Here is a 25,607-nt window from a genome sequence, read left to right as displayed (position 1 = left end):
CTCGTTCCCTGCTTTAGTTCTTCCTCTGTTTAAACCTATGAGACAGACTTGGGGGATGGTGCGAACCAGCCCCTTTGTCTGCCCTCCTCAGTCTGGCCATGCCAATGGAATCTTTCTCTGCCGCAGCATCTGTCTGCTCTTTAGTTTTGTTTCGTTACCGTTGTTGCTCTACATGTAGCCTAGGCTGGCCAGAGCTTTGCCACGTAGCCTAGGCTGGCCTCAAAACTGCAGCGACCCTCTCGCCGCCTCTGCCTTCCAAGTGCTGGGATTGCAGGCATATGCCACCGCACCCAGCTCTATTTACCTTTTTAGTTGGTGTACTGGGACAAATGGCTGAGCTTTCTCTACTGGGGACTCCCAGACTGGAGTCCTAAAACTGGTGCTATCTTTATCACTACAACACAGGCTCCAGACTTAAAAACACCATTCAACATGAAAAAGTGATGGCTCTCTATCTGAAAAAAAAAAAAACCATACCTTGGCGTCCCAGAGATTGCAATACCTAGAGAGTATTTTAATAGGCCCATCGCTGTCTGTTTATAGTCATTCTTTCCTCCTCCTCTCCATCCACAGTGGACCAGTGACCTCAGGAGAGATCATTAGTCACGAGGTCCCATCCCCACTGCTGGTGGTTGGTGGAAGGACAGAAAGGATGTGGTCTGGTTTAGGCAATAAGATATAAAAAGCAAATAAAACGAGGGGAAAGTCTCCTTGCGATAAAATAACTAGTACAAAATAAAGGTAGCTTCTTTAACAAGAAGCCACTGTGCTGTGTGATTCTGCCTTGAATATGTTCACTCTGCCGGATGTGCTGGCAGCCACCTCATAATTACAAGGAGCATGAGGATAGCAGAGCCTAGGGGACAAAAGAGCTTCCGCTCTTGATAATAATGAGTCCCAGAGCCAGCTTTGGAATGCTAATCTCCAGAAGGTTCAGTAATTGACATAATTCAACACACTTCTACTGCCTAAACCAAAGACTAGGAGACTGCATAATGCTTGGGCCAAATTCATGAGCTAAGAATTTCTTTCTTTCTTTTTACATTTTCTTAAAACAAGCTTTGTTTTAAGAAACAAAAGAAAAACAAATGACAGAGACCATGTGTGGGCTACAAACCTAAAATCTTTACTATGCTACTCTTCACAGAAAAACGTAAATCATATGTGCCTGCCTCAGTCTAAATCATTTGTGGGTGCACTGCAATTTGCACCTCAAGGCATTCTTAATATAAGTACTAAAAGCTTCATTTTACAGTTACAGACATTAATGTTGGCCAATGGTTTAAGTAGACAATTCAAATACAAAATTGTCTTTATTTCAACTTACTGTAAAGGGGTGCCAAACCAAGGCATCAAAAATTTAAAATATTAAAAAAAAAAAAAAGCTTTTAACACACATTTCTATACCTCGGAGCTTCAGATAGTATTTCTTGATTTTACAGATGGGAATAGACAACGATCCTTGATGAAATACAATGTATTTAATGACCATCCTCAAAGGAGGTCAGTTTGCCCTGCCGTGTGAACAAGGCATTTCCTGCATGAGGGAACCAAGCCTAGAAGAATCCACAGAAGAGAAGGATGACACATAAACATCACACAAACAAACTCACTGATGTAGCGGATGACATCCGTGGAGACAGATCCGGCACTTCCTGCTGACCCACTCAGAGTGAACCTTCCAGGAAAAGTGCCCAAGCCTTCCTCCTTTAACTCCAAGCCCCAGGTTAACGCCACGCCTTCCGGTAGGACCCTAGTGCTCTGTAGCACCCCAGTGCAGTTTCTTAACAGAAGCGTGTGTGTGGAGAATGCCAGGCCCAGAAAAAGCACCACTGCGGGAAGCCCAGGAATGCGGGGTTGGCCTCCCTCCATCCGATGCGCTTTCCTCCACCATTATAGCCCAGTGTGGATCTTAGCGCCGATACACAGCAAGCGGTCAACAAGAAAGAGATGGGGGAGGGGGGAGGAGAGGGGAAGAGAGGAAAGAGAGGAGAGAGGTGAAGGGGGAGAGGAGGGCGAAGGAAGGACGAGGGTGAGGTTGGGTGGGTGGGTGGGTGGGGGTTTCTCATTTATACCCAGTACTGGTTGTGTTTCAGTGCTGGGTTGGTTTGTCGACAGAGCTTGGCCATGTCAGGGTCCAGGTTCAGCCACGCCTCCCAAGGAGCGCATTTCTCTACAGGCTCCGCCCCTAGAGAGGCTGGCGGACCACACGGTGGGGGCCGAAACAGGCTGGTAGCATGGCAGCCATTGTTTCTAATAAGGGGTGTCACTGTGACCGTGGGGATGGCGCCAATCCTCTCTGCTCTACAGCGCGGCAACGGGGATTCGAGGTTGGTCTTTGGCTGGATAAGAGGTTTGTCCTCCTTTTGCCTCAGCAGCCAAACACACAGGGCCACCACAGTTACCATCAGGAGGAAGAACACCGCAGCCAAGGGTATGATGACCATCAGAGGGTAACCGCTCTCTCCGGGCTGCATGGCTCCCCCAGAAAGGGCTTTGGTGGCGGCATATGGCCACATGTCATCGGTGGGGAGGGCACTGCCATCCACGTTCGGTTCTTTGTCACCGAGCTGTCCCCAGGAATCTGTCCAGTGCCATCCGCTCTGGGTCAGATTCCCTGGAGTTTCTGTCTGTGTTATAATAGAAGCCGTAAGTTTTTCCTGAGAGAAAATGGAGGCCACAGGGCTCTCTCCAGTGACGAACAAAGGCACATCTGGTGTGAACGTTTGTAAAGGTAAGGGGTCTGGTGGCCCTATGGTAAAAGCCAGACAACCTGATGCTGGCTGCACATGGTCTGCACTGAGCAAGAAGGTGAAGGAGTCATTTAGGGTACAGGTGCCTGTTAGATTAGCAAACAGCTCAAGCACCAGCCGCCCTTGGTTGATGTCTGCCTGGGTGAACCGAGTGACCTCTTCCACCACAGGGCTGTCAACTGCTCTTCGAACAAGTTGTCCGTGCATGGGAGGCCGTATCACTTCAAATGCGGGGTCGCTATTAGTCCTCTCTGCAAGCTCGGTCGCATCTAGATCCTCTCTGCGCAGGCGGTGAGCCGCTCCGCTGGTGACTTTCAGGTTTGGTATAACCCGCAGTAGAGGCTGCACTCTGATGCCCAGTGTCTGTCCTGTCAGGTTGCTCTCTGTCGTAAACACTGAGAAGCACAGCTGATCTTCGGAGGCTGTGAGATTGGTCATGTGGTAAGAGAGCCTTCCAGAGTCCACATCCTCCTGCCCAAAGCTGGTGACCACCTGGCTTTCAATCAGCAAGTGGCCATTTTGGAGGGGTTGTGTTATCCTATAGATGATCCGGAGGCTCCTACCATTGGTCACCGCCGAAAGGTGGACACTAGTGACGGGGACAGTTGTCTGGCCTTGCGGGAGAAGCAGGTCTGTGAGGTTCACAAGAGTGATGGAGATGGGGGTGACATCCAGGTGGAAGAGCTTGTAGAGAGGGCGGTGTTCACCGTCAGTCACACTAAAATAAAACACTCCAGACGATGGGCCGCCATCTTGAATGAACCACACCTGAGCGTTATTGAGGTCGGCTTGTGTGAAGCGGTGAGCAGCAGTGTCTGGCTCATGAGCCATTGCTAAGAAGCCATTGCTAGGCTGACGGATGATCACGTACTGGATTTCGTTTGGAGGACTGTCTAGATCTTCTACGTTGAGGATTTCAGGCCCCACAACCGAGCGACTGCCCTGCAGGACCGTCCACCGGAGTCCTCTGGTCTTCAGTTCTGGAGGCTGGTCGTTCACCGGGGTGATGGTGATGTTGAATGCCTCTTCCAGAAAGCCAGCCTCTGGCTTACGGGCGGGCTCGCCCTTTGGGTTTGGCCAAACAGCAAAGGTAAAACTGTCAGCCAGTGACTCAGAGTCATCATGCAGATAGGTGACGCCAAATGCATTAACCGTGCGCTGGGAGAAGCTCGGTTTTCCTGTGGCAATGTTTCCTTCTCCGACCATAATGGTTCCATGGCGAGGGAGAGCCGTGACCTGGAAGCAGACTTCGTGGGAGGAACGCTGAGGCTGGGGTAGCTGAAGTAAGAGGTTGGAAGCATCTAGCTTAGACTGGTCGATGAGGACCTTACCTCCCTCCCTGAGAGAGGCGCCTGTGGAAACAGTTAAAGAACAAAGAGACATTTACTGGAGGCCGTGACGTTTCTCTCTCAAGTACACCTCTCAGTGGATTATTCTAAACACATAGGTCGCCCAAGCACCTAAATTAGCATACAAAAAAAAATAAAATTTAAACATAAACACACACATCCTTATGGAAACCAATACATAGGTCCCTCAAAAAAGAAAAACAACAACAACAACAACAACAACAAAGAACAAAAAACCTGAAACTCAAGCTATCATATAACCCAGCTGTACACTCTAGGGTGCATACTCAGAGAACTCTTGGCATTTCACAGAGTTAATGGCAGGTCTATATCTATTGCTGCCTTATTCACAGTAGACAGGAAGGGAGATCAGGCTAGACGCCCATCTATGGATCAAGAAAATGTGGTACATATAGACAGCGGAGTCATACACTGCCATAAGGGGGAAAGAAGGAGCGATGCCACTCAGGGGGGAAATGAATGCACGTGGAGATGATTTTCTTAGGCTAAATTCATGAAACTCAGGAAGATAAATGTCACACACGTGTGTGTGTGTGTGTGTATGTGTGTGTGTATGTGTATGTGTGTGTGTGTGTGTGTGTGTGTATGTATGTGTGTGTGTATGTGTATGTGTGTGTGTGTGTATGTGTGTGTGTGTGTGTGTGTGTGTGTGTGTGTGTATGTGTGTGTGTGTGGTATTGGAGGTCATGACAGTACAAAAGTGATCGCCTGAAGGGAGGTGGGATGTGGGGAGGACAGCACTGTACATGTGTCAGGAAGGCAGAGGTGGGAAGTAAACTGAGGCAAGAAGGCAACGGCTGGAGCATAGGAAAGGCGTAGGGAGGAAGTGGGGAGGAGACTGGTCGGGAAACACAAACAACCACTAAGGCAACATTTCAGGCAAGCAAGCTTTAAGACCCACACATCCACTTATAAGATGCTGATTTACTAACTTACCCATGGCTGATTTTCTCCTGCTATGGAGACAGGCACAGCTTTTAATAATTCTATTTCATTCACCATTTTCATTTCTATCAAGAGCTTTCAGCCACGGGGGTCATAAGGCTCCCGTTTGGAGGTTTAAAGAGAGTCTTTAAGGCTAAACTGCCGTTCCTCACCATTAGGCTCATGACAGGAAACACACAAGGGCGTACGAAGGAGTGACCACTGGCTGTAACTGTGTCCATCTTATTGCAGACGACAATATTGTGCGTGGCCACAAAGGAGGGTGGGTGGGTGTTGGAGTTGCTTTTATAGAACTGTGCTTGTTTCTCTTAGCTTATTTCTTAACCCGGCTATCACACAAATAATTGAGCCTCTTTTATAGTACAAGGCTTCACAACACAATCGTGAGCAGTTTAAGTCTGTTCTTAACCCTCTGTGCTATTTTGTCTTACTCCCAGCAAGCATCCCAGCCAAACTTATACTTTGTAGCTTTCCTGGGCTCCAGCTCCTTTCTCCTGGTCTTCCGGTCCTCGCCCCTGCTCATTGATTGGCTGTAAGCTGCTTTATTGACATAATCAGGGAGACAGTTGGGCAGCAGAGTTTATACAACATTTAGACAGTAAATTCTCAGAACAAAGTTTACAACAAAGCATGGGGGGTGGTGAGGGGTTAGTACTAGAAATCAGCATTTAAACCACACAATAACTTTATGCTTACAGGAGAAAACTCATTTCCGCTTTTTTTTTTCTCTTCTACTATAGACAAAGCAGTGCCCATAGCTTGGTGGCAGTACCTGTATTCGCAAGCAGCCTGCTTTGTCGGCCTGACTCATTCACTTCATATGAAATGGTAATCCGGAAATCCTCAGGGCCCAGTGCTGCAGGCGGGGAGGACGCTGTGAATGTGAAAGAGTCTTCTGAGGCCCACCCTGTCTTCTCAAGATCCACGTGCTGGTACAGTATCAGCCCTTTACTGACCTGGACGGAAGGATGAACAGTTAGGAGCCCCCTTCAGGGATAATACAAGGATCGACCCACGTTCTGATTGGAGGAGACATGCTCTTTACGGGACATACTGTGTCTGTGATCAAACTGCTTCATATGTTTGTGTAAAAGAAAAGAACATGGAAAATGTGGTGACTCCCTTTTCACATCTAGGAGAGTCTATTTCAAACCTGATCTAGTCACAGAAGAGAAGCACAGTGACCTGAGATGGCCATCCCCCTGAGATGAGGATCATCACCCTGACACAGCCATCACCCTGACACAGCCATCACCCTGACACGGCCATCACCCTGACACAGCCATCTCCCTGACACGGCCATCACCCTGACACGGCCATCACCCTGACACAGCCATCAACACCCTGACACAGCCATCAACACCCTGACACAGCCATCACCCTGACACAGCCATCACCCTGACACAGCCATCAACACCCTGACACAGCCATCACCCTGACACGGCCATCACCCTGACACAGCCATCAACACCCTGACACAGCCATCACCCTGACACAGCCATCACCCTGACACAGCCATCACCCTGACACAGCCATCAACACCCTGACACAGCCATCACCCTGACACAGCCATCACCCTGACACAGCCATCACCCTGACACAGCCATCAACACCCTGACACAGCCATCACCCTGACACGGCCATCACCCTGACACAGTCATCACCCTGACACGGCCATCACCCTGACACGGCCATCACCCTGACACGGCCATCACCCTGACACGGCCATCACCTTGACACAGCCATCACCCTGACACGGCCATCACCCTGACATGGCCATCACCCTGACACAGCCATCACCCTGACACAGCCATCACCCTGAGATGGCCATCACCCTCACGTATTTTTCACAGTGACCTGACATGGCCATCATCCTCATGTGTTTTTCTTACGGAAAGCGTAGACTAAGCCTCCTTACTTGACAGACAGCTTCAGCCGTTACTGGCTCGTACGGCAGGCCTTGTTTTATGTATCCGTGCTGCCCACTTTCTGCCCAACAGTCTCTCTGTGATCAAACCCTAGACATTACACAATCTCATCTATTAACACTTCAGGAAGTGTTCATACAATGTGACTTTCAAAAGCATACCTCAGTATCAACAGTATACCTCAGGGTTAAATACAACCAGTTCACAATGGCAAACATGCAGGCATATTTCTCTATCAACCTGTTAAAAAAAAAAAAAGCTAAAACGAAGACAAAACAAGGCAGCAATGGGTGCTGACCCCCCAGTGAAGTGCCACTGGGCCTGCATCTCACTGGACCTGTTTGACCACAGGTGGCAGATACCCACCTACTTTCTCTGCTGTGCTTGGCACAGCAGCTTAAGAAAGGGCTGTAACACTTTGGGTATCAGCAGCGGCTTGTGGAGCTCCCGAGTCTCCGCTGCCTTTTGGTACCAGCACCCTCATTCTAAAAGAGCTAAACTGTAACACTCTCTGGAAAACTCATTTTCCACCTCCCCCAGTGAGACCAGGCACCTGGCCTAGCACCCAGGCTTCGGGCTGTACCCCAGCACTCTAAGCTGCCCCCATGCAAGAAACAGGTCCTTGGGACCTTGTCCGGAAGCTAGCAGCACCAGGCAGGACCAGCTTGCCAGATGCGGAATCCAGGCCACCCGCCAGATGCCGAGCGACACTTTGTAAGGTAAATATTTTCCAGAACATGTTTGGAAAGCACAGTTCCAGTTGCTTTATAAGTATCTGCCCACCATATATAATGTTTATTTAAATAAACTGGTGTTTAATGAGCGAAGAATCTACTTTGAAACGGCTTTATAACATTTAATTGCCAAGTATATGCTTGTATCTTATTTTGCATAGAAATGAGGCAAATCGGGATGCTTCTTAGGTATGTATGCATTCAACAACAACACAGAAAACGCCTCTTATTAGAGCTCTACAGATTGCACCCCACAAAGCACTTTATATACTTCATTTAGTTTTGTTTTGCTTCAAGAAGCCTTTTATGTGCATTTGACAGACTGGGCAAAAGAAAAAAACTGAGGCCCTGCAAGTGGGGGAAGCCCAGTTCATACCTAGTTCTATACGACACCAGAACCCGTGCTGTTTCCACGACGTAAGGGTCGCATCCACGCTGTGGAACCCTGAGATTACAGACTACAAGGAAATTCATAAGATATGCTCTGCAACGCCAGGGGCCCAGTCATGGGGAGCGCTTGCTAAAACATATAACCAGGGCGAACAAATGCCACTTCGTTGTCTGGCCTGGCAGGGGCGATCAGTATTAAGGAGAACTTGGGTTGATTTGCAGTGCTTCTGAGGAATGTCTCATCCCACAGCCTGTGCTGACTATGCATTGCGATGTAAAGAAAGGCGGCACTGGGACCGGGGAGACGGCGTGTGGATCTGAGCTGGGGCGTCCACAGGAGAAGTCGGGAATGGTGCCATGCATTTGTAGCCCCCGTGCTGGAGGGGCAGAGGTATGTAGATCCCAGACATCCCAGACACTGGCCCCTTAGGCTAGCCAATCAGTGAGCCCAGGTTCAGTGAGAAACCCTGCCTCAGAGGATGAGATGGCGGACAGTAGAAGATGACAGTCAACATCCACCTCTGGCCTCCACACATGTATGCACGGTCACGTACATATACAGTCACCACGTGTGCGCACACTCATATACCACGCATGACAGCAATGAGGGAACATTCCAATTCTACACTGGTGTCTTTCTTTCTTTCTTTCTTTCTTTCTTTCTTTCTTTCTTTCTTATCATGTAGAAACATGTAAGTCTCTGGGAAGTAGAGGGTAGGATAGGAGAAAAAGGAAGTTGTTTTTGTTTTTCCCCCATTCGATCAATTCCTGACTGGAAGCCCCAAGGAGACCAGCTAACACTGTTCATAAACATGGAGGCAGAGAGCTGAGGGTCACGATTAGTGTCATCCACTGCACGGAGCTTGACTCCCCCTGACTCTCTAAAGATGCAATGCCTTCCCGGCCTCCCCCAGCTTGCCTGACCACAAGCATCCCTTGGCCTGTGGCCACAACACTCCAACCTCCTCCTCTGTGGTCAGTGAGCTTTTCCTCATCTGTCTATGTAAGTCTCCTTCTGCCTCCCTCTTGAAGAGACACATGTGACTGCACCTGAGGCCCGCCTAGATAAGCCACACCACTCTCCCAACCCTATGGCTGTTAACTGCATCTGCAAAGTTGGCCACAGAAGGGAGCATTCACTCACAAGTGCCCGAGACGAGGACCTGATATTTTCAGAGGCTCCTACACTAAATCGAGAAGCCCAGTGCTACCTTCTGCTCTTTCCTAGTTATAACCCTTCCTGTGGCCTCATTGATTTTTTTTTTTTTAAGATCTACATACTTGGAGTGGCATAAGTCCCTGAATGGCTGGGTTGGTCTCTGCAGCAACCTACTAGAAGGAAAGTCTCCTCAAGGATTCTGGAAGTGTAACTATTGCTTTCTCTCACATGGATGATTAAATCTTTGTTTTATATGTAAGAGTCTCTAGGGAGATCTTTATAATAATTATTTGGGTGTAGTATTCTCTTCCCAGTCTCTACCTAGAGATTTCCAAGCATTATCACTTAGGAATGTCTTTTCTGATCATGGCTACTAAGGAGAGTCGGCCACGCTTTAGGCAGCCCGTCCCCTGGAGATTCTGTAGCCATAGATGCCCTGTGCGGCCCGCATCTCTCATCTGTTGTGGGAATCTTGCCCAGCTGCCCTCTATAGCCATGATGGTGGTCCTGCTGGTGGAAAGGGATTTAGGTCCAGCGGGATGGATCCTAGGCTCTGGGAGCCATAGCCGTGAGAGAAGACATCTCGAAGGCTCTTAGTCACTCTTCTAGTTTGGTTTCTGTTGTCATGATAAAACGCTGACCAAAAGTAACACGGGAAACAAAGATTTTGTGTGGTTTTTAACATCCACGTTGCAAAGAGATTGTCTGGCTTACACTTCCACATCACAGGCTCTCATCAGAGGAGCCAGAGTTCAAGTCAGGAACTTCCTGGCTTGCTTCCTAAGGTTTGATCAGCCTAGGGGTGATACCACCCACAGTGGTCTGGGTCATCCACTCTACATCAGCCATCAATCAGGAAAATGCCTGACAAGCATGCCTACAGCCCAATGTTATGGAGGCATTTTCCCAACTGAGCTCCCCTCTTCTTAGGTGTTAGTTTGTGTCAAGTTGACAAGAACAAACCAGCAAAGCCGCTGTGTCTGCGGTATTGTGTTACAGCGGCCCCGAGAACTGACAGAGCATTGTTGACTACTCAAAGCCGTTCAGGCCAAGATCCATCAGCCAATTTTAAGTCTGAGCGCTGAATTGGTGGCCAAGTGACAATACAACAATCACTACACGTGGAAACCCCTCTCCACATAACTCAATTAAGTGTAATGCAAAACAAAATTGCTGAAAGGAAAACGCTGGTGAGAAACAACCACGCGTGACCAGGGTGACGGGTTGCCACTGGAGCAGTGAGTGCAAGGAGGCCGAGGATGAGTGAGGCAGGGGCATGGATGGTAGGAAGGCTGGGCCCTCCCTACTCAGCGGATTGAAAGACAAAAGCCTAATGAGACATTAAGCTGATTTTACCCTGTATTATATTATAATAAATTAATTTACTTTGGGAAATGTGTCTATAATTCTCTAAAATACATATATTACGAAAGCAATACGTTTGGGAGGAGGCATAATTAGACAACATTAATAACCCAGAATGGCCTTGTAATTTTGTAAATGTGGTCCTAGAAGACCATTATCTGCGCAGAGACCAAGACAGACGGCATCCGGCCCGCAACGGTACAAGAGCTGAGATGCAATTACTGCCTTTGTGGAAAAGAAAAGAGGCCGGCTGTTATAAGCCTCAGAGCCAGCACACGCTGCTGTTTTAACGACTCTCAATTATCTCAACAAGCACTGGAATGCAACTCACTCAATTAGCTGTGAGCTCGACTTGGAAGCCATCAGCTGTTTTGTGGGATCTGAGGTGTACTTCACTCATGGGTTCTTGGGAAGGGACAATAATGTCTCGAGGGTGAGGAGAGCTCCCATGCGGGTCAGTGTGATGGTTGCCTTCTCTGTGGATCTCCACCTTCTCATTCTACAGGACACGAGATACTCAGCAAAAGCTCAACCCACTTAGGATTTGATGCTGTAAGACAAGGTGGCCACTTGCTTATCTTGGTAGGCTGATATGACATGGATTGAAATAAATAGTGAACTTACTCTAGGCTAAGAAAATAATGTTGGGCAATGACCACAAATATTTCCTTGTGGTTATTTTGCCAGAGTATATTAAACATAATGCAGTTAAGATTTTTCATGAGCTACTTTCCCCGATAAGTACTGACTAAAAACGGCCATTTCTGTTTATCCATCACAAGAAAGAAAAGTCTATGTTTTATATGCAAATAATGCAGTACTTTTAATCTTTACCCCATACCCCTGAAAGGTAGAGAGCCAAGGACAAATTAATCTCCTCAGTTAAAGGGTAAAAGAGCACTCAGCCATCAACTAACTGCCTACAATGTCCCTATTGAATGCTTGGCAGCTCACTTGGCTACAACTGACTCTTGAGTAGAAAAAGCTGGTCTAGGAAGTCTACTTGTAATTAGCCATCTGGGAAGTTACACGAGGCTAAATAGTACAGAACTCTTCCTATGACAGAAATCACTTCCTGAGTGCTATCTTTTTTCATTTTCCTCCCCAGCACATTGAAGAAGCCTGATGAAAGCACACACGTGCTAATCCGGATCTTCACGGAGGATTTCAGAGAAAAGCATCTCACTCTGTTAAACCTCAAGCAAGGACTCCTGCACCGACTGAGCAAACCCCAGCACGAGAGCAATGCCTTCTGTCCTCTCCTCCACCAGCTCTGCCCGTCACCACCTTGCTTCCCAGATGTCCTAAAGTGGCTAGAGGGTACGTCTGAGCTACCATAGGATGACTGGGGACGCAACAGGGTACCGTTTGATAGAGGCTGTGCCAAACAAGCCTGCCATCCATTTGCAAGTGGAAAAGAAGGCAGTGTGTGTGGAAGGGGCAAAAAAGAAAGGTGACTTCCTTCCCTTTCTCAAGTCACAAGTAAAAAATGTTGATTTCTGGGCATAAGCTAACCAGGGTTGGAATGCTTTCAGTGTTGTTTGAAGCATGCATGTGGCATAGTGTGTGTTTGTGTGTGAGCACATACACATAAGTGTGTACATGCTTTACCCCATGCTTGTGTATGTAAAGGTCACAGTAGCATGTCCCACATCCTCTCTCTCTTTCCACATTATTGCCTTTTCAGATGGGTCTCTCACTGAACCAAAGCTTGCCATTTGGGCTAGGCTTACCAACAACGCACTCCCAGGAGCCACTGTCCCCGCCCTCTCAACGCTGGGGTTACATGGACACGCAGATCTACCTAGCCTTTTATGTGGCTGCTAGGGATGTGAACTCAGGCCCTCACACTTGCTCACATAGCAAGTACTTGTACGGCTTGAGCCATCCCCGCTATCCCTGGAATCCACCCAGATTAATGAGCATTTGCTGTCTTAATGGGTGATGCTCCTTTCTGTTTTGATAGATGTTTAACATTTTGCTGTTTAGTCATCTTGCTTTCATAAAAGCACATGCTATAGTTTGGATCTGAAATGTCCCTCAAAGCCGCACGTGTTTAGGTTTTGTTCCCTGGCGCTGGTGCCATTGGGATGCGTGGAACTCTGAAGAGGTAGAGAGAGCGTTGAGGGTAAGTTAGGTGACTGGGGATGCGCCTTTGAAAGAGATATTGCAGCCTTTGCCTTTGTGTCCCTTCCTGACCTTCAGGAGGGGAGTATTTCTCTACCTTGTGTTTCCTGCCAGGACGCCCTGCCTCTCACTCCTCAAAGCAAGTGACAGCTGAAAAGGGCCGAAGCTTCAGAAACTATGATGAGCCAAAATAATAAACCTGCTCTCCTCTACAACCATTCTTCTCAGATACATTGTCCCAGTACCAGAAAGCCCTTGAACAGTTTGTGTGTGTGTGTGTGTGTGTGTGTGTGTGTGTGTGTGTGTGTGTTGTATGTTTCAGAAAATAAGTCACACACTGAAACATCAAAGTAAACTATGACCCCAGAAAGAGCCAGGATTTGTATTTTGGGTTTTATCCTCCCACATTTTTCTTTGTATTCTTCCTCCTTCACAAACCACATTATCGACTTTCATTATGACGGTTGAGGTGGAAAGAAGTGACAGACATAGACATTTAACCCCATAAAAACTCTGAGACTTGTCAGCACTAGCCCTCGGCTGCCCCTTTCCTCCCAGCACACCCCTCTTGCTCTGGCCCAGGATGGAAAACTGGTCCATGAATGAGCCTTCTTATGTTTTTCTTATTCTCTCATCATCCCTGAGGGAAGTGCATTTGAGAACACCAGGAACTCTCTAAAGGAAACAATAAGTGGGTCACAAGGTGAAGCAAGTGTCACTCTCCTCTGATGACCTCATTGCATTCACTAAATGAGTGTAGCACATTAGGACAAACATCAGCCAATTCCAGTGTAGCAGAAAATTGCCTTCCCCTGGGAAACCTCTCTTAAATATGAGGAATAGAAAGGGACTTTTCACTTTTTTTTTTTAAGGACAAAAAAATACTAAGCAGAAGCCTTAGCTACCATCTAATGAGTGTTTGTGACCCTCAGGATGTCCGGTCACCTCACCGCCCATCTTGAATACCAGCTGGACTTTCTCAGTCATCCTGACGCCAGTTTGCAGCTCTCCTCATTGAAATTCTTCAGTGTGGGCCACTGAGAGTTACCTTAAGCAATTGCTCTGTGGTGATCACCTTCCCTATAGGGGGCAGCTAATGGAGACTGTGTGGCTGACCCCACTGATCCGCACACCCACCTGGACCATGCAGATAGGTCACATGACTACATCTAAGTTACCATGTGGCCTCCTGGAACAAGCTCCTGGCTGCTTTAAACTCATCCGCCCAAACTCCCCTTGGAAAAGTTGCTTGGAAACACTGGGTCCAACAGAAGCTTGGCCTTTTACTCTGTCTTCCTTCACTTGCTTCCTGACTTTCTATGCATATGGTCTTTGGGTGTGCCAGGTACCCCTAAGATGTATAAGTAACATGATATTTCTAGTTTGTGTCTCTCCTGATCACTGGAAGAATGTTTTCCATCTCAATGAGCCTCGTTGAGTGCAGGAAACAATGCTCCGCATTTTACACCCATTACTGTCTTATCTGCATTTAACCACTTAGGAGAAAGCCATGGCTAAGTTGACAGGATCCTGACCCTAGAATCCAGAGCCCTGGGCTCAAGTCCTGGCTGTGTGTACATGAGTGCTCTGAGTCTGCAGGTGGAGAACAAGAAGATGACAGATGGCCACGGACAGTGCAGGTAGAGAGGAACAAGATGACAGATGGCTACGGACAGTGCAGGTAGAGAGGAACAAGACCACAGATGGCCACGGACAGTGCAGGTGGAGAGGAACAAGACCACAGATGGCCACGGACAGTGCAGGTGGACAGGAACAAGACCACAGATGGCCACGGACAGTGCAGGTGGACAGGAACAAGACCACAGATGGCCACGGACAGTGCAGGTGGACAGGAACAAGATGACAACAGATGGCCATGGACAGTGCAGGTGGACAGGAACAAGACCACAGATGGCCATAGACAGTGCAGGTGGAGAGGAACAAGACCACAGATGGCCACGGACAGTGCAGGTGGACAGGAACAAGACCACAGATGGCCATAGACAGTGCAGGTGGAGAGGAACAAGACCACAGATGGCCACGGACAGTGCAGGTGGAGAGGAACAAGACCACAGATGGCCACGGACAGTGCAGGTGGAGAGGAACAAGACCACAGATGGCCACGGACAGTGCAGGTGGAGAGGAACAAGACCACAGATGGCCACGGACAGTGCTCCACACGTGGTGTACATGGATAGATTCCAATGGTTATTGCTATGATGCTTCCAATTTACATCTTTCCCATCAACAGCTATGTGATTTGCCGAGTCACAGAGGTGATCTAGAGCTCCTGGTTTTGTGCCAAGAAGCTTCTGCACACTCACAAGTAGTCACTAGTAGGTCTCTGATACCTAAATTATAAACTGCTCTCTACATACCACACAATAAAGGCACCAGAAGGCTGTTGTGTGGAAATTCTATGAACTATACATATATCTGAGATGATGTTTTAGGATTATGTCAGGGGTGTGCCTAGTGTACAAAGCCAGACACACAGCCTTTGTACACAGCCTTACAGACGATAAAAATAATTTCTTCTTTGTCCTTTCAGTCTAAGTATTTAACCAGACCTCTGGGATGGCGGGTGCATGGTCAGCGGAGGAGAGGATCATGGGAAGGAAGAGCCAAAGACTGCATCCCTCTGATCTGCAGAGTGAGACAGGGCATTTCCAGACTGTAGCCTGCCCACGTTTGCACAGGGAGCAGCAGTCTCAGATGCCCTTGGGCAGCACCGAGCCACCATACAACACTTCTCATACCTGCCAGTGCTGACACGTCCTTCCTATCTGTTCACAAAGGGGGAAGAAATCAGGAGGGATGGGAAAAACATTAACACCTGAAAGTAGCTGGATTTGATTCAACCAAGACTTTGCTTGCCGGGGGGACCTTACATTATTAGGCTTGGCGTGTTAATTTCCTATTTACAAACGTGTTCTATTTTTAAAGTGGTTTGTTTTCATTTTAAAAAAGCAGAAAGTACTCTTGGCTTCTGGTATCACACACAGTCTTCAGTGTGCATGTTAGTGCACTGTGGCATTTAGAACATTGTTCCAAATATTCAGCGCCTCTTCTGTGTATCTTATTTATCCACCATGCCGGCGACAGGCTACCTCATGTGGCCTCCTTAGGCCAGTGAAATGTGAACACAAATGACATTCTAGAGCACAGCAAAGTAGCCCCCTGCGCCACCATTGCCATCAGCACAGTGACCAGAGAGAGGCTGCCCCATTAGCTAGATCCCGAAGACAGAAGACACGAGAAAACAGACCGCGGCCAACCCCCGCCTGGTCACACAGCGCAAGTGGGAAGGGCATTATGGTTGTTATGAGAAGCCACTGGGACTTGAGGGTGTCTTGTCATCGCAGCAGAAACGACTTAATTCTAGCTACTACACTCACTAACACTTTTTTATCTTATTGATCTTAATCTAAAATACCACATATTTGTAATCAAGAGCTGTGAGAAACAATACTTTAAAATGCCCACAATCTTTAAGAATTGGGGCTACTTTTATAGGAGTCGTATCACTCTTGTTAGTATTCAAAAGGCAGACTGACCCCAGGCATGTTTTAATGCTTCTGGGCACATCTGAATTCCCCACACACAATGGAGCTTTTATCCTAAGTTTTGTGTTCTGGAAAAAAATCTGCGAGCCACAGGCATTGCACTTCTCCTTTCCAGTGTCACACTCAGAGCGCGTGCTGGCCTCCTGATCCACTCCCTCAAGCACACACAGACAAAGACAAATGAAAAGCAAAAATCACATCCACGCTGTCACACCACACAGGAAGAGCTCAAAGCTTAAGAACTCTCTATTTCCTCTAAACTTGATTTTGAGACTTAAGAAAGTTCTTCAGTTACACAAAGATATATAGCCAAATAAACCATCAGGCCCGGTGTTTCAGGACAAAAAGAGAATAGCGAATGACAAACCAAAGGAATGCTTAAAGACTTATATTTGGGAACATCACTTTTAGAAAATGAAATAACACATAAGCAAACACGTCTGGTCCACCCAATTCCTGGCTGGGAGGCAAAAATATTTTTTGGAAACCATGGATCTTGGACTCGGGTACCAGTGAGTTAGAAACACCCAGGGTATAAGTTCCACATACACACAAGAATATAATGTCATAGTGACTGTAAATATATACACACTTTGGACTTCCTCTTAAAGGGTCCTACTTAAAAAAAAAAGGTTTACTTGTTTTTATGTGTGTGTGTTTGTGTGTATCTGCATGTGTGTGTGTGTGTGTGTGTGCAGTGCATGTGTGTGTGCATGTGAGTGTAAGTACATGGCAGAGTCTCTTGGAGACGGAGCTACAGAATGTTGTGAGCCACTCGACATGGTGGGAATTGAACTTGGGTCTTCTGTGAGAGCAGTGCTTGTTCTCAACTGCCCAGCCACCTCTCCAGCTCCAAGTACTTAAAACAAACAAACAAACAAACAAACAAATAAACAAAACCTGGTTACTTTCAGAATTTAAATTAGCATAGTGTTTTCAGACACCTGTCTTTAGGTTGTGTTCCCTACAAAGAGTCCCATTTTAAATGGAATGCGGAGTTGCCTGGTTTAGCAGGATGAGGATAAAAGGAGGTGCCCTCCCCACTCAGACGTGGGGGCCCGGCCCGGCTCAGTGGCACAATACGGATGTCGGGGACTCACCAGATGTTGGGTAAAAACGGAAACGTCCTCCGTGTGGTTGTCCGGGTTCATCTTCAGCAGCCTCCCCAGTCGAGGGGAACTGACAACTGTAAATGTTACAGTTCTGTTTCCTGCCTTGTCGTCATTGGTCACAGCTCTCAGGTCATGAGGCGAAAGTGGCTTTGTGGAACCTAAAGTTAAAATATGCACATAACTACAAAAGACACAAAGGCGGCCAGTTCCTCAGACTCTGTAGACCTCTGAGAACTGCCAGGAGAGTGCACGGATAGGAGTGCGGACGGGAGGGGGGGGGTAGCTGTACTCCAAAACTGGGCAACAGGGGCCTAGCGAGGCCTGGAAGATCTTCTCGTAGGCGTGATTTGCACCTGAGCTACAATAAAAAACGAGCTCCTCAGGGCTGCTTCTCCATATCTGTTTGACTCCCTAGAGAAAAGAGTCCATGCCAAATAAGACCTCTGTGGCTCAGCCCTGTGTGTAAAGAAAACTCCGATTGTGAGGTGCTGGGAACACAAGAGACCGCTTCCTAGGAGGGTGGGTGTTGGCTCCTAAACAAATACAAGGCATCCCCTAGGCCTGTATCACAGGCCACGCAGAGGCCAGGCACCCCCTAGGCCTGTATCACAGGCCACGCAGAGGCCAGGCACCCCCTAGGCCTGTATCACAGGCCACGCAGAGGCCAGGCATCCCCTAGGCCTGTATCACAGGTCACGCAGAGGCCAGGCACCCCCTAGGCCTGTATCACAGGCCACGCAGAGGCCAGGCACCCCCTAGGCCTGTATCACAGGCCACGCAGAGGCCAGGCATCCCATAGGCCTGTATCACACGCAGAGGCCAGGGTTTGGGATGTTGAAGTACTCTGAACCCTGTCTCCTTCCTTTCAGTTCCGACGGGGGGGGGGGGGGCAGGTGGCCACTGATGCCATTTCCTCTTTATCGTGACCAGAGGCACAACTCAGGAGAGCGATCCTTTGTCGATGAACCTATAGGAACTTGCTTCTGTAGCATTACAGAAAGCCTTTCTGGGTTCCTTCCTCCAACATACAAAACCAACATTCCTTGAAAAAGAGCCAAGCACAATTTGGATAAACAAACAAACAAACAAAAAAAAAAAAACTGCAGCCCAATCCCACATGGCACCACTAAAGCGAAACAAATAAAATCTATGGTAGAATTCAATGTGAAAAACTGCTATAAAACATTTCCTTAGAGAATAAATCATAGAGAAGGAAACAGAATACATGTCAATTAAATATATATAACTACCTTCTGTGTGTACATATGCATATACACACATACACTCACATTATACATACATGTATGCAATAAAATTAGACACACTTAAACATTAAAATAAAATACAATACAAATATACTTTAAATAGATTACTTAGTTCACACACACACACACACACACACACACACACACACACACACACAATTTCATGTAGAAGTACAGTCCTTACAGTAACCGTGTTAAAAAACTGACATTCAAGTTTGGCAAAGTCTAGAAGCTACAGTTAGCCCTAAGGCATTCACATCCTATGTGTTCTAACAATTACTTGGCTTGCCGTGCAAATGTTATCAGTATGAAGCCGGAGCTGAGTGTCTAAAGGAGCCAGTGCAGAAACTTCCAAAGTCTAATGAGCCTTGAGCTATGAACCAAATGTGAATTCAAGTTCTTAAAGGTTTGATTTTGTTGTGTTGTTGTTGTTGTTGACAACTTTTGCCAGACTGCAGTACTTCCTCAACCAAAGAGATTAAAACAGGTAACAGTAACATTACTAAAGAATTGTTATGGCTATGAACTTGCTATGGTTTTGTCGTTATTGGTGTTTGTTTGTTTGTGCATGCCCACGTATATAAGTAATGCTTAGGAGACAAAATAAACATCTTCCCTGATGTCCTAGCTCAGGGAGCCAAAGTTGTATAATGAGGCCATCCTGGAATGCTGGGCTGCACATGGAGCCAGGCTACTTCATACAGGCTCTACACTTGGGACCGGAACTGCTACACTGCCTGTAGGGCTTAAGACTCTTGCTAGCTGTGTGACAATGGAACTTCCCAAGTCTCCATATATTTCACCTGCCAATGCCAACAGAGTCTCTCTGTGTGTAGCCTTGGCTGTCCTGGAACTTGCTGTGTAGACCAGGCTGGCCTCAAACTCAGTGATCCACCTGCCTCTGCCTCAAGTGCTGGGATTAAAGGCAGCCACCACCACTGCCTAGCCAAAAGTTGTGTTTCCATACATTATTTCATTTTAATTTTTAAGATAAAAACATGATGTAATTAAAAATGCTATAAATATGGGGCTGGAGAGATGGCTTAGAGGTTAAGAGCATTGGTTATTCTTCCAAAGGTCTGGAGTTCAATTCCCAGCAACCACATGGTGGCTCATAATCATCTATCTGGTGCCCTCTTCTGGCCTGCTAGCTACATTCAGGCTGAATACTGTATAAATAATAAATAAATATAATTTTAAAAATGCTATAAATATATGAACATAGAGTACCAGGGTCTGAGTGTCCAGCTTGTAATAGGAGTTGACTTTCTACTCCTACAACAGCTCTAAAGCAAACTACACTTCTACAAAAACCATAGGCCCTCCCGGTATTTTAGAATACAGAAGAAGTTCTGAACACACGGATCTGCAGTTGCTGACACTGGAGGGCCATCTTGCACCACACTTCTGAGGCAGGATGCAGTGTGCCTCCTCACGCTTACAGGGCATGGTGCAACAGGACGAAGGTGGGGACTTCCAAGGAAGATACAGAATGACATCTCCTGCCATCTTACAACTTCACACGCAGCAGCTGGGACAGAGCCTTCCGGTAACTGCTGAAGAAGCCATGCTGAGCAAGGTTCAGGTGGGTCCCTGGGTGGGGGACGAGGTGACAAGAGCCACAGGAATCATGCTCTTGCTAGGCACTTTAATATACAACTGGCACCCCCTGCTACTTGGGAAAGCTAACACAGGCCAACAGTGAGAACAGCGGGACCAGGGGACTCCTGCGGTCCACCTGACGTCTAGGACTTCTGATCCCACAGCTAGGAGGCTTCATCAAACACCACTCAAGAGAAATGGATTTGAAGATCCATCCTCCTTCTTCCTGGCTGAGAGCTAGAACAGGAAACAAGACAGTGGAGAGAGAGAGAGAGAGAGAGAGAGAGAGAGAGAGAGAGAGAGAGAGAGAGAGAGATGACTAAGAATATAACTGAGCTAATAGGCCAGAGAGGGTTTGCGAAAGTGAGGCCAACATCCGATCCCAGTAGTGAGCTTCTGAGACACACTTGGGGGGTGGGGGTGGGGGTGGGGGAGGGGGGTAGTGAGGGGCGGTGGTGGGTGTACCATAGCAGGTGTAAGGCTTGCTAGAAAACGAAACATTTATCAGGACTGTGGCCAATAATGCACACAAAGCTGTAAAAACCGTAAGTTTGACACAGTCTTCTGAAGGTTAAAAAAAAAAAAAGGAATTTGGCCGCTTTAATGTATTTTTTTCCCAGACATATTGATTCAGTAAAATATCCACCAGAAACCCAGACGTGTCTAAGCTAGAGCGGCCCCGCCCTTCCTCTAATACAACTGTCATTAATTATTAAGCCAGACCCTGCTGGTCTAGATGAAAGGTACTTAATCTTCTGCAGCAGCCAGAATTAGCCTAGTTTTGGAATTTTAAAAATAGATTACCACGTTTTTTCGATTACTAGGATGTAGCTGATTATTTATTTCTTAAGACACTAAATGCCTTCCTAATTGCCTTGGTTGTGGTGGTGGTGGTGGTGGTGGTGGGATTTATAGAGAACGGAAAAAAATAAAATTGTATAATATTAGAATCATAGGTGACGTATCCCTGGCTACATTTTGAAAGGTTTCTTTCCACAGGATTAGAAGCCTGAGGACAACTTAAAACTCGAAGATGCACATTTAAGGGCTGGGGATACAGCTCAGCACTAGCAGGCCCTAGACTTAACCCTCAGCACCACCGCCAGCATCACAGTGAAAGTTAACAAAAGCGGCTCCAGCAGTTACTGTGAAAGCAACTGCAGAGTGCCATTGTCCTTGGAGTCTCTTACAGCAGCAGGAGGGCTCGTTCTAACCCTCCCTGCCAATTCTGCACTTCCTCTTCAGGTCACAGAGCCCACAGGTACCTAGCTCCAAAGCACCAAGATGCTGGCACAATGTCCTTGCCATTGGGCACATCTTTCCCTTTCCTCAGAATGTTAAGTCAGAGGGGCTCACAGCTTCTTCTCCATCAGTCTGGCTAAGATTATCGGGAAGCTGCCGGCACTAACAGAAAACACTGGCAAAGCCCCGGGGGGGGGCTGCAGAGAAGCTTTCCATTCAAAAGCAGTTTGAAGAAAGTAAAAAGGAGATAGGGACGTGGCTCAGCTGGTGGAGCGTTTGCCTGGCATATACAAGGCCCCGAGTTCAGTTCCCAGCACCGCCATGTAAACAGGGCAGGGTGGTGCAAGCCTGTAATTTCAGTCCTTAGGAAGCAAGGGCAGGATGATTCAAGGTCATCCACACATAGTGAGTTCAAGGCCAGCCTGGGCTACTACGGAAGATGTATCTCTAAACAATAGAGATCTGGGGCCAGGAAGGTCTCTAGGAGAGAAGAAGGGAAATGCATCTGGACAGTAAAGACAGCCCCTTCCATGATTCCTTCCCATGGCTCTTTTCAGCCTTCCTTTTCTGGGAAAAAGGAAAAAGGAAAGACAGCAAAGTGCTGAGCGCCAGCCTTGCTGCTGTCAAATTTCTGCTGAGAATTCTGTGAGGGACGGGGGGAGGGGGGGGGACGGTGGTGGGGATGGGGGTGGGGTCAGTAGATGTTGCCAGACTCATTCTATAGTAAGAGACACTACTTTATGTCATACAAGTGGACTTTCTTCTTCTTCTTTATATTTTTTAAGATTTATTTATTTATAATGTATACAGTGTTCTGCCTGCCTGTTCCCCTGCAGGCCATAAGAGGGCACCAGATCTCATTCTAGATGGATGTGAACCACCATGTGGTTTCTGGGAATTGAACTCAGAACCTCTGGAAGAGCAGCTAGTGCCCTTAACCTCTGAGCCATCTCTCCAGCCCTGGACTTTCTAATTAGATAGGAAAACACTTGACCCAGCCCCAAACACTTGCTCAGCCTCTTACCTGGGAAGATGCTCAACCCTCTGTTGACTTCTAAGCTGATGATCAGGGCTCGGGCAGTGACACTAAAGATTTGTCGAGGTGCAAAATTCAAACCATCAGTAACCTGAAAATTAAAGCCTCCGGACATCGCTCCTTCGAAAGAAGAACATACACCGCTGGTCAGTTTGCCCATCCTGAAAACGCCACCCACCCTCACCCCGTTTCCTTCCATGGCCCCCTGAAAAGTAAGCCGCAGCAACTGTGTGAGGTGCTCGCTAACCACTGAGCTCACTGAATCTAATGCAGCTGCTTGCACATAACATCTGGATCTGTAACAGACAGCCTGCAAGGCTGGGGTCCCATAGACTGCATCACCCAGAGATGTCACAGCCTGCTCAGTTTGTGTACCGAGGCTTCATGATGGTCACACACTGATGAAATCACTTCTCGGAGTGTGTCCCTGACTTTAAGTGATGCTTGACTTGTGTTATTGACAAGCAGCAAAGTTAAGACATCAGTAAAGGGTGACACGCAGACTCTCTTGACCTCCGATACATTAGACAAAGTACAGATGTTACCACTGAGACATTTTGAAAAAATTTAAATATACATATCATTTGTATTTTATTATTTTAAAAAATCAATCCATATCAATAAAGAAATGCATGCCCATAGCCACACAAATAATTTTTGAAATTTTTGGTTAATAAGGAAAGGAAATGTTTAACATCTTGCAACTACTAAAAGCAGTTCCACTTTTAATGAGATATGCAGAAGAGAGAGTGGGAGGATTGCAGCTCAACCCTGCATAAAGAACCATAGGCAACCATATTTGACCATGTCCCCTGGATGGGGAGACCTGGTGACACTCAGAGGAAGGATAGCAGGCTACCAAGAAGAGACTTGATACCCTATGATCATATACAGGGGGAGGAGGTCCCCCTCAGTCACAGTCATAGGGGAGGGGAGTAAGGGGAAAATGGGAGGGAGGGAAGAATGGGAGGATACAAGGGATGGGATAACCATTGAGATGTAATATGAATAAATTAATAAAATATATTTAAAAAAATACAAAGAACCATAGGCAACTAAGGAATGCTGAGAGCTGGAGAGATAGCCTTTCCCAGGGGAGAGCACACTCACTCGCTATCCATACCAAACAGTCATCTCTGAAAACACATATACATATATGCAGGTAACAATGCAGGTAACAATGAAAAAAAGAGGCCATAATTTTTTAGGAGAATTGATAAGGGTATATGGGACGTTTGGGAGGTGAGGATGGGCTAGGGGGAAATTGAATAATTATTTTATAGACTCAAAACCTAAAAGAAATTGACTAACAAAATCTATCTCAAGCTAACATATTCTGAGAGTGAACGAGACAGGAAGGGAAAGACCAGGCCCTGCCTTCATTAAGGACCTGCAAGGAGCTCCCACTCCCGGCTTCTGTCAGAGACTAGTAAGACAGCAACGTGGAAAATCAACTTCTGTGCATCACTGAAACGGAGATGGGCCAGCATCGATCCCGTCCCCTGGGGTGCTTTACCAGTCTGAAGAACAAGGCTAAAGCAAGATGCGGGGAGAGGTGGCCACATCCCCAACACTCTTTGAAAATGTCCATCTAGCAGTAAATCAAAAGCCCACAGGCCCTTAGGAATGCGCTATGTAAAAATGTATCTTGGTTGCCCTAGGGGAAACAAACAAAGTGAGGGCTGAAGGGATGTGTGGTCAGACTGCAATTAGACACGGATACTCCCTTAATAACACAGATTGGCATGAGGGAGGTTGATGATTGATGTCTTTTAAGCCTTAGATAAGCAAAGCTTAGCTTCCTCATTAGGAGTCCCTGATTCCTCGGAAGAATGTTTACAGGTGGTAATTTTTTTTTTTTAAACCAGTCTATCATAGGTCACCACTAGAGACACAGAGAGGAACAGAACAAGTGTGCCTAACTCCTAACGGGGCTTGCAAACACACGCTTTGCATTTTGCTTTCTTTTCTAGAAACAGCTTTCTCAAAGTTGTACTTAATGAAAACACAAAATTAAAGAGAGAATGAACGAATGCCTCTGCCCCTAGGAGTTCTGGGAGTACCTTGAGAATCCAGAAATGAAATAGGGACGGAGCCAAACGGATCATATCGAATCAAATGCAGAATGTTATGCAGAGGAGCAAGTGAGTTCAAAGGAAGACAAGGAGAGAACGGAGCATGTAGGCCGACCTGTGGGTAATCTACGGCAGAGCTCTGAGTTTTCCCAAGGGCGCTGTCGGGAGGGCACGTGGACGGAGAGTACTTGGCTGCATCAAACAACTTAGGTCATTGTGTGGACTGGTACATTAAATTAGAGAGGAGCACGTCGAGCACTTTGCAAACGTAAGATGCTAAATGAGATTAATTAAACCTTTCGCCTTTGTTCGGGGCTGGTGATGGGCAGATGTACGGCTGAGCTCAGCAGCAGCCATCCGCAGCTGGGCCCCAGTTGCTTTGGGAGTTACCAGCTTGTCTCAATATCCATTTAGGAAACATAATGAATTAGTCCTCATGTTATCCTGGCTTCTACCCTCTCTTTCATCCCTTTTTTTTTTTTTTAAAGAAGTTATTTTTCTTTATCTGCTAAAAGCAAATATTGACCTGGTGGCTGCCAAGTCAATCAACCCAGAGAGCTAAGCGCTGTTTCCACCCTTCACTGCAGCCTGTAACCCCTGTCTTCTCGACGGCCACACCCTGCGGAGAAGAAAGACCAGTTTCAGGGTCAGGCCAGGAAGAGCCCTTCTGAGTCATAAGGTTTTTTTCATCTCAAAATGGAGTCATGACTATGCGGCTCAGAGGGCTGAGGAGAACTTGTGAGATGCCATGTTGGGTATGGCTGCGCCTAATGTGCTGCCTGACAAATGGAAGAGGTTTGGGAGAGTGCTGAAATAAATCTTTGCCGCCCCATCCCCCCCAGCTCTGACCACTACAAGACAGCACCCACATGCTCAACTGTTTTCAGATGCTTTGGGGAGCCTGCGTGTTAAGTGCACAGATCATCAGGACACCATCA

General features: G+C 47.1%; 1 protein-coding gene across 15 annotated transcripts in view; it reads right to left on the bottom strand.

Moving 5' to 3' along the window:
* Nucleotides 1-25,607, bottom strand: part of LOC311608128 (chondroitin sulfate proteoglycan 4-like) — a 97,602-nt gene that overhangs the window by 42,668 nt on the left and 29,327 nt on the right. For 10 of the 15 annotated variants that reach the window (XR_014782844.1, XR_014782845.1, XR_014782846.1 and 7 more), the window contains exons 7-10: nt 22,583-22,714; nt 17,438-17,607; nt 5,841-6,024; nt 2,076-4,105 (exon numbers count right to left, since the gene is read on the bottom strand). Coding sequence is in view for 4 of the 15 variants with exons in the window: in XM_084800409.1 (XP_084656535.1) it covers nt 2,076-4,105; nt 5,841-6,024; nt 17,438-17,607; nt 22,583-22,714 (2,516 nt within the window). In the remaining 11 variants the exon portion in view is untranslated. Of the gene's footprint in view, nt 1-1,294; nt 4,106-5,840; nt 6,025-17,437; nt 17,608-22,582; nt 22,715-25,607 lie in introns of those variants that run through there. The other 5 variants (XR_014782850.1, XR_014782851.1, XR_014782852.1 and 2 more) reach the window with 2 other exon arrangements.

This window comes from Acomys minous (genome assembly GCF_964271855.1).
Source record: "Acomys minous genome assembly, chromosome: 11".
Lineage (NCBI taxonomy): Eukaryota > Metazoa > Chordata > Mammalia > Rodentia > Muridae > Acomys > Acomys minous.
This window is presented reverse-complemented; position numbering and strand designations above follow the sequence as displayed.